The 16,730-nt window shown below is 49.6% G+C and overlaps 1 protein-coding gene across 4 annotated transcripts in view; it reads right to left on the bottom strand.

Annotated features, from left to right (window-relative positions):
* Positions 1 to 1,343: 1,343 nt before the first annotated feature.
* The window catches only part of LOC8028776 (serine-rich adhesin for platelets), a 32,403-nt gene continuing 17,016 nt past the window's right edge, over positions 1,344 to 16,730 (bottom strand). The window contains exons 6-17 of one of the 4 annotated variants that reach the window (XR_005717850.3): positions 13,526 to 14,385; positions 11,033 to 11,087; positions 10,886 to 10,946; positions 10,298 to 10,410; positions 9,838 to 10,118; positions 7,010 to 7,196; positions 6,820 to 6,927; positions 4,336 to 4,840; positions 3,821 to 3,927; positions 3,616 to 3,747; positions 2,635 to 2,828; positions 1,344 to 2,071 (exon numbers count right to left, since the gene is read on the bottom strand). Coding sequence is in view for 2 of the 4 variants with exons in the window: in XM_029986958.2 (XP_029842818.2) it covers positions 2,784 to 2,828; positions 3,616 to 3,747; positions 3,821 to 3,927; positions 4,336 to 4,840; positions 6,820 to 6,927; positions 7,010 to 7,196; positions 9,838 to 10,118; positions 10,298 to 10,410; positions 10,886 to 10,946; positions 11,033 to 11,087; positions 13,526 to 14,385 (2,454 nt within the window). In the remaining 2 variants the exon portion in view is untranslated. Of the gene's footprint in view, positions 2,829 to 3,615; positions 3,748 to 3,820; positions 3,928 to 4,335; positions 4,841 to 6,819; positions 6,928 to 7,009; positions 7,197 to 9,837; positions 10,119 to 10,297; positions 10,411 to 10,885; positions 10,947 to 11,032; positions 11,088 to 13,525; positions 14,386 to 16,730 lie in introns of all 4 variants that reach the window. The other 3 variants (XR_005798984.2, XM_029986958.2, XM_040221200.1) reach the window with 3 other exon arrangements.

Here is a 16,730-nt window from a genome sequence, read left to right as displayed (position 1 = left end):
TTATTTGCTATAGAACTTTTAAAAGAAAACTGGACTCTTTTGCGACTTCTTTCCTTCGAAAGCTCTGCCTTTTCACTACGATGCATCCGCAGAAATGGAGCACGTCAGCCGAATCCACGTCGCCTATTGGGTAAGAGCCTACCTCACCAGCACCGCGATCGTAAACAATAAATAGCCGGCGAATGTTTCCTAAAAGTTTTGTTAAATAATATTCAGACCCACATTTTGTAGCATAATGAGAGATGTGTGGCGAAAATTGCCAAATTTGATAATGCTGAGAGCCAAGGTTTTCAATCCAAGGTTTTAAGGCGAAAGCCTCGCTTGTCCAATCACGCGAAAAAGCAGCGTCGTTGTGCCTGAAATATGGTCACACCAATTTGTCAAGCATGTGCCTCAGAAATAAGTCGCCAAGAAAAGCACAGCAATACAGATGCTTCATCACAGAAGCAGACAAGAAGCCCACAGGGTTTGCCACGCCTGCGCAGTGCGGGAGCGTAATGTCACCACAAGAAAGCCGTGTGAAAAAGAAAAAAGTGACGTGCTGCTTGTAGGAATGTGAAAGCATTCCTACATGTAAGCAGTTTTAAGTCTCTTTGCGAAATTTTTTTAAAAACTAAGTACTTAATGCAATTAACAAATTTGACTTTTAAGATGCCGTCTTTCTCATATTTTCAATGACGACCAAAGCGTCGCTGTGGTGAATTTGTGATTGGCCAAACGCTCGCTGTAAAGTCTTTATTTGAATTTTTTTTTTATTGACAAAAATTGCATTGTTAGTGTGACCTGCAACAGTGTTGGTTTAATAACGCGATGACTACAAGCTTCCATTGTTATTTTTAGATGCATCTTGGAACTGATATGTGGTCAAGATCATGAACGGAAACAAGTGTGAGCATCTCGGCGCAAATAGTGACTGGGCTCAGCTGGCTCAACAAATGCCAGATTGGCTCAGGTGGGTTAGAATGGACCGGCACTGTCCCCCGTTGTTGTGCTTAGTATGTTCCTACGGCAGCCCAATGTACTATCGGAAACAATACGAGCGTGACCGTGTCTCTGCTTGTCGCCGAAGAGGCGCGTTCACGCTCGTATTGTTTCCGATAGTATGAGACGACTGGCACAAACAAGGCTGTGCACAGCACCGTCACAAAATCTATCAGTGTGGTCAACCTCGCCACTAACTTGGGACCAATAGCTTCGAGAAGTGTGAAATTCTTCACACTAGGTCCAGAATACAACTAGATAAGAAAGGTGGCATTCTAGAGGTCAGCATGAGCACTCGCCAAGGCCACTCAAAGGCACGCACCAGTTCGTGGCTCTTTGCATAGTCGCAGCATGGGCGGATGTGGGTAAATCCAACTATCTTTATTTCAGGTTACAGCTTGGTTTTATTCTCTTAGCACGAAATAAGGAAAAAACAACAACAATGGTTTCAATTTACAAGTCTCTCCAAATAATTTTCAGACAGCCATTTACAGCTTGGCTCGCAGGCCAAGAGTCAAGGTGATTATACAGACGGGACACAATTGATTCATCAGTGTGGCGGTGCTTTCACGAATGATGGCGGACACGATTGATTCATCAATGTGGCGGTGCTTTCACAAATGATGGCGTCGACGACCGATTAATAATCGGCATCAAAAACCAAACACAAAAGATGAGAACAATGAAGAAAACAGCACTAAAATAGTCGATCACAAATCTCCAGAGAGTCTGTGGTGAAGAATACAAAGCAGCAGTCTTGGTCGCCGACTGCGGGGCGGAGGTCCGTGGTGCCTTGTACCGTACTGTTCTCCGCAACCAAATTGATGCACCAAGAACGAGGCACCAGTCCGAAACGACGATGAGTGATGGTGCATGTGGCGATGAGGATCGTCTTCGGAGCGCACCAGTCGGACGGGACCGCGCACCGGCGAAGGGACACACCCAAAGCAACCGTCAGAGAAGCTTTCTTTCGCCCTCTCTTGGCAAACCCAGGGGGACGTGTGCGGGAGGATTGGTGGCAGCTAAATAAGCCCCGCTCGTACGCAACCGCTCGAACCGCAGATGGTGGAACCCTTTACACCCTCATTATCTGCAACGAGACACTGAGCGATGAGACAGGTCCCAGGCGGGGTGGCCGCCCCACCCTTCCGGCCAGACAAGGGACAGCCGTACAATGCGCCACCCCCAGACACGAGGCCACCCTGGCCTCGCCCGCCGCTCACTACACTCTCGAGGTCGGGGTAGGAAGAAAGAGGGAAGGGAGCGCCCCTCTGGTCAGCCCTTCTGCCGCTAGCATACTTACCTCGATGCAATGGGCAGAAACACAAGCTAAGCCTCAACAGCATGCCCAATCACTTCATGCACACCACACACAAGCTAATGGTCGCCTCCAAACTCCCGCTGCTCTGACAGAACAAAGAAAACAAAGGAACTGTGCTACAACCAGAGTGGTTGCAAAGAGAAAAAGAGCCTCCACTGCGAGGCCGTCCTCTTTCCAAGTAACAAAGCGCCCTTGTGCATTCACACACCATCCACACCTTGAAATGAGCTACTCCAGACCAGAGGGACCGGGAGGGGGGAGGGGACCCAGGAAGAGAAGGAAGGACAGTTTTGTGGGGGAGGGGAGGCAGCTCCTAAAGAAAGCACTACTACCTTGCCCACGGCGGAGGGAGACCTCAGGGGGCATGTGGATGAGCGGTGGGAAACGGTGGTCGGTGGCGCTTTCATCTTTGCTCGCCGACGGTTGTGAGCAATTTGCAGGCGTCCGCCTGCTGGCTCGGTTGCTTGGCCTCCGAGAGGCTTTAGCGCCTCCGTACGGGACTGTGGCTACCGGTGCGCTTGGAGTCCTGGGTGCCCGAGAAAAGAGGCTGCGATTCAGTGACTGTCCTCCCACCTCCGTGCCATAGGTGCAAAGAAGGGGTTCCTCAGTCGAACGAATCAACGCAAAGAATGCAGTCTATTCTAAAGGCTGATACACGAGGCACATTTTTCCATGTGATTTGCGCGTGTCGACAGGGTGTCAGTTTAGCGAGAGTTTCCGGCAGAGCCACAAGAGAAGCACACAACACGCCATAAGTAAGCATCTCTTGCCAATGACAACAGAAAAAAGAAGTGTGATTGTGAGTGCTTCCTTCCATGCCTTTTCCTATACTAAGATATTATAGTGCAGATGTTTGATATCCCGCTTTAAAATCTATCAGTGCAGAGATTATCATGAGCCCTTTTTACAAAACACTTTCCATAGGCGCACCTCCTAGGCATTCTGCTACATATCTAGCGAATAAAAATCTTGAATATCGTGACAGTTTTCCGACGATAGGTTAACTAAACAATGTAGGGGTGTTGCGGATAGAAGCTGCCCTAATTTCCTTCCCACTTAACTGACAGACTTGAAATTTTGTTATGCACCCTCTAGCACGACCACCAGCCTACCCCGTAAATTTCATTAATGTTAAGCCAAGGGTTCAAAAGTTGACCCTCCCAAGGGGTGCATCGAATAAATTCAAGACCCTCTCTGCAATAACACCTGCCAGACAACTGAAGACGAGAGAATTAACTATTAAGCACGAAAAGCAAACGCGGTGAAGATGCACAATTTAAACAAGTGGGTAGTGGAGATGAACTGGCTCATACCCGTGCCTTGGAGTCGAGGTCTCGTGCCAAGGCCCGCTTGCGCCGATCTTCCTCCTCCTGCAGCTGCTGCTGCTGTCGGCGGCGCTCGCGGTCCAGGCGCCGCTGCTTGCGCTCCTCCTCTTTGTGCGCTATCTGCAAGGACCACAGGGAGCAGTGGCAGGTCGACTCGAGAACTGCCCTGGCCCCGACGGTCGGAGCACAGTACCTGGTCGTCCGTCAGGGGAAGCCAGTAGATGCACGGCGTGGCCTTGGTCTTACGGAACAGGTCGTCCAGCAGCTTGGCTGGCGTGTCCTCTTGCTTGCGCTTTGCCACTGCACCACACCCACGACGATTCAAGCTTCCTTTGCCAGATGCAAATGTTTGCGCACCAGCCACATATTTTGAATCAACGCTTTTGCTAACCAAAACGAGCAATTCAGACATAGCAGCTGAAGTCGAAAAGGGGTCACGGTTCGACCCTACTCGGCTTTTGACTAACGATGCAACTACAGGCCATTCTACTTTAGGTGTAGGCATTGGTCCTTGGCCCCAACTAAATCTGCTAAATAAAGTATGATACGGAGCAATGCGACTCGAGCCATATCACTACGAAGAATTGGCTCTTTCAGCTGTCACCAGCTTTAGTGTACGTTTGTCACAGTGGCGTCGCGCAGCATGAGAAAACGGTTCTTTGAGCATATTAGCTCCCCCAGAAAGACAAGAAAAGGAAGGCTGCCCACCCTTCTTGTCGCGTCGCTCCTTCTTGTCGGGCGTGTGCGCCCGGTCCTTCACGTCCTTGGGCGGGCGGGGGCGTTGTTCCTGGGGCGGAGTCTCTTGTCGAAGCTTGTCCCGGTCCCACTCCCGCATGGGCACCCTCCTCGGTGCGGGTGCCGCCTGCCTTTCTGGGGCAGTCCGGTGCTCCTCGCGCACGGGAAGCCGCACCGGCAGTGCCCGGGGGTCTCCCCTGCCCTCGCGGGCATCTCTGGGCTCGCGGCTCTCTCGAACGTTGCGGGACTCTCGCACGTCGCGTGCGTCGCGTGCGTCACGTACGTCCCGTGTGTCCCGCGTGCCACGCACCTCGCGCGGGTCTCTCGCCTCTCGAACGTCTCGACCTGGGGGCCGCGGTTCCACCTCCACCGTCCGGTGGAAGGCCGGGGCAGCCGAGCGGTCGGGGGCGACGGGCATCGCCGGGGCCGGGAGGGGCGCCGGGGGCCGAGGGGCGGGCGGCTCCTTCTGCCGCGCCATCTGGGTTGTGGAAGAGCAGTCGCAGTGGCGCAGCACTAGCGTGTCTCGACCGGCGTCAAAGGCGCCGTCATGGTGCTCGCGCCTCCAACCAACGTGTTTACCGCGTCTCAAAAAGTGGCCGCCCCATGACGTCGCGTAAGTGCCACGTTGCGGCAACCCTGCTCGCGTTTGCTTCAACTTTTTGCCACGACTTCTAGACTTAACCGTCAGGATGGTGACGTCCAACAGCATGACACCTCCTGTGACGCCGCACTTCTTACGAACAGGGCCTGTGGTTCTGCTTTCCCGCTGAGCACAGTGATAACGAATCGGTGTGATCGGTAGAAAAATGGCAGCGATTTACGGGACAGAGATAAGACCCTCGCACGAAATTGCCATCTGCTTGGATTGCATTGTTACGGAGAAAAGTGTTCTCGACTTTGACATTCGCCCAAGTTTTTTCTATGCAGAATGCGATGACTGGCTGGATGTGTGCTCTGCAGGAGAGTATGTGCAAGGGCCTTGTTCATAAGAAGTGTGGCTATTACTCAAGCAAATACACTATTTGGCACATTTTGAAAAGGCACTGAACTCCCAAAAAACATTTGGTAGGAGTGCCTTCATAGGACATGCGAGTCACAAAATAAATTGGCACTGAAAAAAAGATGACAATATTTCTACCCAGACTCATTTTGAGTTAGAAGCAATTCCAAAACATGCTTCAATTTCGAGACGTCAAACTCTTTTCCTTTGTTTCCCCCTCCCACTTCCTTCCCGCATGTTAAGCGTCTGAGCGGCTTCTGACCCTTCGGAGCTTAACGACAGGCATCGCACACAGGCAGGAAGTGGGCACCAAAAGGGCTGTCGCCATTCGCTCGACTCGGACAAAAAGGGTTAACTCACTTTCTCTAGCACAAATAAATTGTCCTGTGAGATCTTTAGCATTTTCTAGAGCACAGATGTGTCGCCTACAACTGATGACGTCTCGCATGACGCTGTAAGAGTTTTTTTTTTTTTTTTGCTTGTTACAGGTTGTGGGAAACCCAGTGGTCTTTCAGAAGCCAGAGCGTTCATGGTCATAGTGCCCAGTGAAGCACCTTTATATGCAGTTTCTTTTAGAAGAGGGTCGAACATTATCATGCCAACCTCGGCGAGAACGCCAAGCTGAAGCTGCGCCCCTGCTATGACATCTGTTGTCACGCATTACATTTTTTTTTAGAAGGATGTGGAATGGAGACTCTGAGACCTTCACGTCTGTTGTTCTAGAAACAAGTATTGTTGCGGGTCCAATATCTCACAGGTTTCGCCAAGTATGAATTTCAAGAATATTTCGCAGGAGCAAAATTTTACGATAGAGCTGGTTTCGATGTGTATTCGTTACCACGGAGCGGTCTATTTGTGCGATCAATTTTTTCTCAATATTTTTAAAGCGCGAATTCTACCGAAATGAAGTCCTCACAAGAATTAAGCTGTTTTCAGTATTTGATGCGGTTGCGGAAATAAATAGTAAAGTTTATAATAAATAAATATTTTGTCCTCCGAAGCAAAGACTAACAAAAAGAACTGAGATGTTTAGAATAAAAAACTGTCAATGTTTTCTTGGCGGCAAGATGCTATCTAGTCAGTAGTGAATGAACCACGGGAGAAACTCAATGGGGCAAGCAAGTGTCAGCACGTGGGAGAAATCCCCGACTAGGCTTTCCAGAGTTTTACGTGTTCAGCCCTCAGCTGACACTCACTGAACCAATCAATCGCTTCCCTTTAATCTTCTGACCCTGCTCACTCTGCGCGTCAGGGTATGGGGTGGGGGAGACAGAGGGGAAGAAAGGAGGCACTCTGCATTTCTTTTGGGGATTACTAACTGGCCCCTGGACTAATCTTTTCTAATCCCAAGCATAGAGGCAAAAAGAAGGGGTTATTTCCTGTTGGGGAAGAAACGAGGGAAAAACAAGGGTTGACGAGGGCAAGATTTTTCCTAACAGACCATGATGTAAACTCACCTCCTCCGGCGTTGAAAAGTCCACGTGCAGAATCTTCGGGTTGCATAGGGGCCAGCGAAGGTTGTGCAATGCCTCCCTTGCTTTGGCTGCCTCTTCTTCCGTTGTATACTGAAACAACACAGTAATGTTCCACACGTCTGCTAAGACAAGCGCCGCTCGTCACGGTGGAGGGACCGCACGTCCTGCTCACCGTGACAAAACACTTGGACTTGATCTTGTCGATCCAGAACTCCGAGTCGACAGTCTCCCCAAACTCCAGCAGCAGCTGTTTCAGCTGGTTCAGGGTGAAGGGCCGCACCAGGTTGCGTACAAACAGGGTGCGCGTCTTCGGGTTCTTGGCTGGACTTGGCTCTTTTCGTACGCTCTCCTCCTTGGCTCTGCAAAGGACCGAGGAAGGAGGCGAGGGGCCCTACGACTTCAGCATCCCGCTCACATGTCTTCTCCCCCACTTGAGGCTACCCACGACCAGCACCCTCAGATCACTAAAGTTGAAAGCTTTGTGCAACTGCCCAGACAAGCCTCTCCCCTTCCCACTCTCAGCATCATAGACAAAATTCCCAGAGACTACCCAACCTACAGGAAGAGAAAAATAAGCACTAGCCATCTCAAGGCCTGTCCAAACAGGACACTACAAAACTCACGCCTCCGGCAAATCGCGCGGCGCTCCGCTTCCGGTCGTCGGGACGAAATTTCCCCCTGTCAAATCTGCCAGGGGGAAACTTCCCCCCGTCAAATATCCCCCTCGCTTCCTCCACGGCAGCCTTGCTCTGCTCATCACGTGGGTCCTGAGAGCTACTCACACGCTCTGTTGGCTGTCGGTCAATTGCTCAAGGCCTCCGCCGCTTTGGAAGTCCCTAAAACGGGAAAGGGAAGACTCGAGTGTGAGGAGGCAAGCCAGGCGAGCGCACGTCGTGTCCAAGGTCGTGTCATCTTCCAGCAGTTCTGTGGATTGGATCGGATTCCCGTGGCTCTTGTTCCTAACGTACCTTGGATAGACAAACAAACCTGGTTGGTTTGGAATTTAATAAATGTATATTCTCAGTGTTTCTACATACAACTGAAAGTCTCACTGTTGTGCACTGCACTTTTTTTTTTTTTTTTTTCGAACTACGAGCATAGATTTTAAGGAAAAAAAAGCTGAGCCGGGGCAGCCGAAACGCGCGCTTCGACGCAGGAATCTCCCAAATCCACCCGAAGCCGGACCGCTTTGGCCTCCCTGCCGAGGTGACGGCGGTAGCAAGGTCGGCGACTTCGTGAGCCGCGGGAGCTAGACAGGCATCAGGCACACCATTGGCAGGTGTCATGTGACGTCAAGTCTGACGAGCACCGACGAAGAAAAGTGGAGAAGGCGAGGAGGAAAGTCGTGAATTTGGCTTGGCCGGTGTCCAAACAGACATTGGACCGACGACTGCTGGACGGTTATATTTTGACGATTTTTGCAGGAGTTGTGTGGCCTGACGACTTTTGTAGTAGCCTGTTTAGACAGGCCTTCACCCGACAAATTATGTACCCCGGAAAGCCAAACACCCTACCCGACAGCCTAGCAGTTAAGATGTCATGCCAGAGTTCAGCAACAGTATCCCAAACATTCAGTTTGATCAATTTTGAACAAGAAAACGGCATCCACTTTGGCCAGCGGGTGCTAGTCGTCTCCAAGTACAGTCGCATTCTGCTAGAGCAGGGGTCTCAAACACGCGGACCACGACTCTCTGGGAAGCAGCCCGCAAGTGTCCCGTGGTTGCGAGCTCCCGTTCTTATGCCTTGCGCACTGCATGCGCGACTTGCCATCCATTCATTTTCAATGGAAACATAGCTTTGCTCTTATGACGTTTTAACATATTTGGCGCTAATTGGGCGCTAATCTGCTTTCTTTCAGATCGAGGAATTTTTTGTCTGACATAACACGAAAACACAAATATTTTCATATAATTCTGCTATAAAATCGGCAAGAAAGCAAGAACTACCACCGTATGAAAAGATTTTTCTTTCGAGACATATTGAACTCGGATAATTTTCTGAATTGAGCGACAGACTAACGATTGTGTGCTTGATTTCTAGTTCATTGAAAAATTACAGCGCATTGGCAGGATGGTGGCAATTTAAATCTTGTACTCATGCAAGTACAACCCGAAGTAGTTGTATCAAGAAACAAAACGTAAAAATGGCACTGGAAAAATTGGTATTTCACAAAAAGCAAATAGCACGAGGTTTCTTCTTGAGAAAATCTCTGGTTGTCGCTGAAAAACGTGACTGCTTGGCAACGTATACAACATGCCAAGTCAAATCCGTGCATGGCGTGTCGACAACATGTGGTTCTCGGTCAATAGCAGCTAGCATGTGATTTCGCACAATGATTTGGTGTGGTTAACGGCAAACACTGGCAAACGTGACAGCATGGCGCTGCCCTGTAAGAAGAAAAATTATCTCCTTTTTGAAGAGAAGACAGATTATCGCCAAAGTGGGAAGTGAAAAAAGGAGGCAGATATCGCAGGCGATTTTGGTACATCTTTGTCGGCATTAACGCCGACAAGAATTCATTTGAGAGATCAATGAAAAACAAATCATTGAAAGCGTTCACGATGGTGATTTCTCAAATGATAAGGACAACACTGCTCCAGTACCTACAACACAGGTAATGGACGCTTTCTAAATTATCAGAACTTTTGTTGGTGCCCATGACGATGATGCTATGGTGCAATTGCTTTCCAATTGCAAAAATCACATCAGACCACTTTTTTTTTTTTGAAGTGCAAAATGTGCCAGCACAACTAATATATCATTGCTGTTTCCCAATTTTACGTCTATTTATAAAAACAAACTTCTCGCAGAAATTTCATTGTAGCAGGATAAGACAGTAATTAGCTGCAAGGAAAGTTTTCCAGAACATTGCTTCCCAACTTTGAATGGGACAACATCAAGTTCTGAAACCTTAGTGTCTCGTAACAATGTTGGCTTCCCGCAGGTTTGCCTCCACACGAGATTGATGCGCACTAATGGCACACACGCGCTACGACGCACCTTCTGGAGAGCGGAGCCCTGTCTGCAAGCGCGTGGATGGGTTTCCGCTCGGAAACGGGTTGCCCGTCTTCCACGACTGGCTTGGCCTCCTTGGGCTGCACCACGGGGGCTGCCACGGCCTGCACCTTGGCCGGAGGCTCGTCCGAGGTCTTGGCAAGCTCCGCGTCCTCCCCTTTGTCGGTGACGGGCTTATCCGCCGAGGCGACCGGCTCCTCGGGCACCGAGGCCAGGGACTCCTCCTTCATCTTGCTGGCCACAGGCTCCAGGTCGGGAATCAGGTCCTGCAGACAGGGTCGTATGCAGGACCACACAGGAGCCCCCATGCCCTTCCTGCATCCATTCCTCGCTCCGCCCCAGCGACACAGCCTACGTCCACTAGACGGCATTGCAGCCTCCCACTCCAAAGAGCTCCCTCGGTGACACGTCCAGAGGATGAAGCAGTCGAGCGGTTGCTACTTACCTTTAGTGCGCTGGTGGAAATGCTGACAGAAGGTCCCACCACGACGTTGGTTGAGCCCCACCGTCTCTTGCGCTGAGGCTTGTCCTCCTTATCCCTGGACTCCCTCTTCAATGCTGGAGCAGAGAGCACAAGAGGCACCAGGGCAATTGAGGCAGACTGCGAGGCAACGCACCTCCAGAGTTTGACAATCTAGATTTAATGCATTCTTAGCAAGGGTAACTTGGGAAAAACTTAAGACGCAAAAGCGCCACGACTGAATGATATATAGTGTCACCGCCACATCACAGGTGGCATCTTAGTTGGCGTAAGCGACCACGTGACCATAGCGACAACCACTGATCTTCTCGTAATAAGTCATGGCACAAGTCTTGGTACATTAGCAACTGAACTGAGATTTACTGACCCAAAATTTATTGTATATATGATGATTTTGTCGAATGTCACCAAAGTACTGCCGCATATTTTTTCCCTAAAGGTACAAAGGGAAAGTCTCTTGATGTGGCAAGCGAGCAGAGACTTGGCAAACCATTTACTAGCACTACACATAGTATTGTGTGCTTATCGAGATACATAAAACAAGTGTATTACCAGCAGTGGATATCCTCCGTGCCTTGAACTTGGGGGGAGAGATACTCCTTGGGGCCTCCTGCTGAAATGTGTGACAACAATATTTAGGCATTCAAAGACCGCCGAAAGACAGACAATTCACAGCACCGCACAGAGGGTAGCCCATACCTTCATCTCGATGTCTGGGGGTGTGGCGTTCTCTTCTTTTGCAGGCTCTTCAGACCTAAAAAAGAGAGAAGTGTTTGGGTAAGTAGACTCTCAGGAACTCATACTCTTGTCAATAGTGTACACCCAGTGGAATCGCCAGTACGAGTGACCTACTTATAGTACACTTTATGCTATTACAGGGGTGTGGTCCTGCCAGTTTTGAGTTTGGAGGAATTTTTGGAGCAGAAAAAAATCTCGTTATGAAGCACCTTTATACTGGAAAAAATAACTTTTTGGAGCAGCTTTGGAGAAGCACATACGCAATTCTGGAGCAATAGACCCTTTATGAAAGTCAGCGCCTCTAGTGTCGGTTGCGCGAACTTGACAAAATCCGCCATTACTGCGTCGTCAAGCATCGAGGGGGACGGTTGAACCTGAACCATTCCACTGCGTTTGGCAGTGGTGATAGCGTTTGACATGCCAACCCATTGCTGCGTCCCTCAATGAACCCAAAGAGGGTCAAAAGATAAAAACAACAGAAGGTGAGTCTTTTTTTTTTTCACGTAAAAACACCAGTATTCGAAGAAATCGGGTCATGCAGATCCACGCGGATAGAGGAATGTAAGATAGAGGCACGGTACGCCTCTGTCTTACATTTGTTAAGGCTACGCAGAACTGCAGTGAGGTCAGTGCTCCACGGGGAAGGCAAAGTCACTCGTCCCTGAGGACCGTAGCCAAAGGTACCGGGAGTAACTGCCACAAGCACCTGCCATCGCTTGCTTCCGAAACGACGATGCAGTAAAGGCGGCGGTTTCAGTATCTCATAGTTGCTTGACTGACTTCCATAAAGGGTCTATTGGGTGCAGTTCCCCATTAGTAATGCCGGCATGCATACATGTGATAAGTTGTGTGATGCCCATTAAAAACCCAAAGTTAGCAGTTATACTGTACTATAGTCTGTGACAGGTTAAGAGTAAAGTGGAAGCTCCTCCCACCTCTGTCCACTTTAGCAGACTGGAGAGGAGGTGACCTTTTCTCCTGCCTTCGCTCTGTTAAAATGGATAGAGGTGGGAGGAGCTTCCACTTTACTCGTAACCTGTCACAGACTATAGTCAAATTTCCCTTCGACTGCTGTGAAGTTGTGCCATAAATTTGTGTTTTGTCTCCATTAGTGTTAGTAGACAAACGTTAGCAGGATTTACGGAAGCATGCTAACTATAACCATTGAGCAATCAATGCAGAGTACCAATTTAACCCCCTAGATTATGCATGTCAGATAGTCTTGGCCAGAGAGCCAGATTGGGGACCCGTCAGAGTCTCTAGGGCCGGAAAATAGACAAGATTACATAAATGATGAAATACTAAAGAAATAAGCAGGTCCCAAAATAAGCATTTAAATACAAAAATTAAAACTAAAGCAAAACTTTAAAAAAAAAAAAAATTAGGTGGTTGAATACATATACTTAATTTTTTTAATGTAATATGTTGCTAATAATGGCATCACAAAATAATTGTGACCCAGAGAACTCACCAGGCATAAATCAAAGTTCACGAACTTTGGCATGTTAACACAAGGCAGAAAAAAACTAATGAGAATGCTAGATCTGATGATGAGAATATGCAAGAGTTCTGACACAGATCATAGTTACACAGACAGGAAACGGGGAACTATGAATAGTAATGGTGGTGAGGACAACATACAACAAATACTATGGCGAGAGCACCCGCGCTTTGATTCAGATTTGACAGTCTCACGTGAAACGAGCAAAAGAATCAATAAAAATATTCTGGGTTTACCACTTATGCATAGAAAGTTTAACGAGTAGTATGATCAAGGATTCACATCATTTGACGTGAAAATGCAACAATTCGTAACCAAGCAGTCCCAGCCGAGCATGCTAACGAAATGGGAACCATGCGAGAGCACATCCCCATAAAACAATGTCACGCTTCCTAACATGGGCACACAGAAAAAAAAAAAAAAAAAGGAATTACTTGCGCTTGCTAATCTTCGGTAGTGCACTTCTAAATGCAACTAACTGTTAAAACTGCGCTATGTTAGGAATATCAGTAAAATTGGTGAGAAACAATGCCGCAGAGCCAGGAACTTGGCTTGGATTGTGACGGCCAAACCCCACTGGATTTCCAGTTGCCAGACAAAACCAAAAACTTCCCAAAAACCAATTCGTCCAGAGATTTGTTTGCTTTCGCACAGTTTGGCGCATTTTTTCGCTTTGGGCACAGCAAGGCGCAGGCAAGCGGGAATTTATCAAAATGGCACAAATGGACCACCCCTGATATTGTAACGGTACTCTAGAGGGGCACCGAGATGCACAGAACTATAGGCCCGGGTCTTGCGGGCATACAGTTTTGTTGCAAAATCATAATGGAGGCAACAATAGAGAAGAGCTGCGGAACCGATGCAGCGTTGAAGTTGGCACAATGCAATTGAGAAAACCAGTCCCAACACAAGACTGTCAAAAGCATGCAACGAGAAAGTCCCCGTGCACTCACTCGGGCCGTCCCGCCTCGTCTTCCTCGGCAACCTCGACCCCCCCAACGACGGCGCCGTCCTTCTTGGAGCTTTCCTCAGCTGGCGGGCAAGGAGACTCCCGCTCCTCCTGCGATGCCGCTTCCGGAGCTGCCGCCGAGGGGGACCGCGGAGGAGACGTGGGCCCAGTCCCCTTGAGGGCCCTCCGTCCCACGCGCTCCTCTTCCGCCTCCGAAGACTCCGACGAATCCGAGCTCAGGTTGAGCACCTTGATGGCCAGCGTTTCCTTCCAGGCCGGGCCGCTGGGCTGCTGTTCCTCGTCCGCCGGTGCCACCTTACCATTGGGATCCTCTTCTGCCGCCTTCTCGGGAGAGCGCCGCTCCTCCGCCGGGCTGCCGTCCCGCTCCGTGTCCGACGAGTCTTCTCGCTTGGGGGCCTCGTCGGGGGCGTCACCCCCCGGCTTGCGCTGCCGCAACGTCCGCCGCGTCACCCGCCCCTCCTCCGGCGGAGAGCGGGCCCGCCGCCCATTGCGCAGCAGGCGGCGTGCCTGGCCCCCCGAGTCGCTCTCCTCACCGTCCGAGCCTTCCCGGTCCGAGGCCTCCTGGTCCGACGTCGCTTCCTTGGCGGTACGCACCGCCTGCTTGCGCACCCCGCGGCCTCTCAGGCGTGCCATGGCTGCTCCACGTTCCTCGTCCGATGCACTGCTGTCGCTGCTGCTACTGCTGCTGCTGTCGTCGCCGCTGCTCCCGCTGCTGTCGCTCTCGCTGCTTCCGTTGGTACTCCCGCTGCTGCCGCTACCGCTGGTGCTGCTGCCACTGGTGCTGCTGCTGCTGCTGCTCCGCTTCGCGAGGCCTAGCACATCGTGGCCCGTGCCCAGCCGGTTCTGCGGCAAGGTAATGGGGCAGTGCCACACCGAGATCACCAAATTGCGCCACATTTTGGAATGGGAAGTCTGATTTTGGTCACCATGAGATCTAAGTTGCCTCTCGCGGAGCGAGCCAAGGTTGCCTTCGCAGATGGTTAGGCTGCTAACACGAGCTAAATGATCTGTCTGCTACGAAGCATCATTCGCAGGCGGAAATACAATAAGATAGCTCCGTACATTGACACATTGTCTGCCGACAGATCGGCAAAATAGTTGATAGTCTGCTACAAAACGAGTGCCGTGGCAGAGCGAGATCGAACACAGGGTGAAATTGTGATTGTCTGCTCTTTCAAGTTGGAGGTCCTTGACAACCCGCACTTCGCTCAGCGCATTGTTTTGTGCCGTACACGTTTTGTCCTGTACACAAGCCGACGTCGATTGGTGGATGAAGAAGTACCAAGGACAAGCACATCAGAGGCCACGAGATCTCTCTAGCCATTTGCATACGAAATGTTTTCACCAAAATGGTGCCGGAGTGTAAACTCGCAAATGGGTTGAAAATGTCTCAGTTGTTGATTATGCACAAGCTGTGGCGCCTCGTCCAAACAGGAGCCGAGAGCGCTCTCGCTTTCACCTAATTCAAAACTGGACCTCAGGCAACACAAAGCTGGTATGGAGTCAGACTTATCCCAGCAATAGGTGAAACCGAGGTTCAACCTGCAAGAGCATGCACTACTTGCGTCACATTCAATTTATTTCCAACACCTTGTTCCAATGCAGGAATTATAGAGCCCCACTGACTCGCGAGACATACAGGACGGTTACACTGTCACAGTAGCCAAGTGGAGTACAGAAAGCCTTTTGCTAAAAAAATTAATTTAGGTTGTTTTTGTGTGCCAAATCAGCACAATGGGCACCTGGCACTCTCCAATGAAGGACAGAATTAATTCAGACCACAGAGGGATCATTAGACATTCAAACAAAAGCTCAATTGCACAACATCTTCACTGCAGCAAGTCTTGTTCAAACTATGGGCACCTCAGTCAAGATTTGAACCCACCAACTGGGAGGTCACATACCGACTCATACTCCAAAGCAAGTGCCTTTCAGAATTTTTATGAACTGGCTATTGAAGTCATTGAACTGAAAGTATCGAGCATAACCAGTGACCCAAGGTATTATACTCTGTTTCAGCATAACTTGGCAAAGCATGCGACAGCTTTCTGCAGGAGGAAAGCACTCAGACTGTGTTGTCACACGCCCCGCCCGGATCACTGGCACCGTGGCTTTCAATGTTTGCCAAGTTATGGTGAAACGGAGTACATAGTATGCCACAGGGGTGTGCACTAACATTACCACGCATCCATTTCAATGTTGGGGTATCTGGTTTCAGATCGCATGGTGCAGACAGACGATAATCAGGGTGACCAAAACACTTTCGAGGGTCACAAGAGCCGGTCACCGACGGCCAGATCAGTATAAACCTTACATACTCGGCGGTACAATCTACGCGATTACAACGAATGTTAAGCAATGTTTTCCCACCATAATTCCTGGCAGACTTCAAATGCAGCTGTCAAAACAGCTTAGCAAGTGGCACAATACGAAATGGCTTCCAACTTGCCAGTAGGAAGTATTCCCACGCCATCATAATCCGGTGCAGCCCTAACGTTGTGGGCACAAAAGCGACATGTAAGGAATGAATTCCAGCCTGCTACGTGTCTTTATGTTCGCGCTGGTCAGTTTATTGTGCGCATGTTTCTGTGCTGGTGTACCCTCTCAGTTGCTCTGCTTGCTTTCATGTCCATACGCTCCATTAAGCGAGCCTGAGCATGGAAGGCGGCTTTCCGATCACACGCTTTCTCGCGAAACTGAAGTCCTAACGAGGCGGCCGTCCTTGCACAGAATGCTGGCAAACTGCACTTGAAGCTCAAGAAGTAGCCAAAGCTAGAGTTAATTAGAATCAAGGATACCCTCGTGCACGAGACAACTGTGATCATATGCTGGCCGCACATACTTGCAGTCATTTACGGTTTTCGATCGCAAAGTCTATGCCGTCTATTGATTGAATGCATTCCGTAGAACATATCTAACAGAGCAGATTATAAATCGTAGACTTTGGTATCCCCACAAACAATAGCTGTGACAAGCATTTGAAAAAGAACTAAAACCCGAAATGATTTGGTTGGGTTCCACAAAGTTACCCGCAATTTCAATTGAGTTACACTGCAAAATTTAAGCATACTCAATAAAAAATTTTGCAATCTATTAACATACAAGAATGGCCAGAGCCACATGTCAGAAACTGGTGGCTTCAGAAGGCCGAACTGCTTCACGTCTATCGATGCCACTCGGCCGAACAA

Source organism: Ixodes scapularis, unplaced genomic scaffold (assembly GCF_016920785.2).
Source record: "Ixodes scapularis isolate PalLabHiFi unplaced genomic scaffold, ASM1692078v2 PGA_scaffold9__187_contigs__length_104089568, whole genome shotgun sequence".
NCBI lineage: Eukaryota > Metazoa > Arthropoda > Arachnida > Ixodida > Ixodidae > Ixodes > Ixodes scapularis.
The sequence above is the reverse complement of the archived record's forward strand: the minus strand, read 5'-3'. Positions and strand labels throughout refer to the sequence as shown.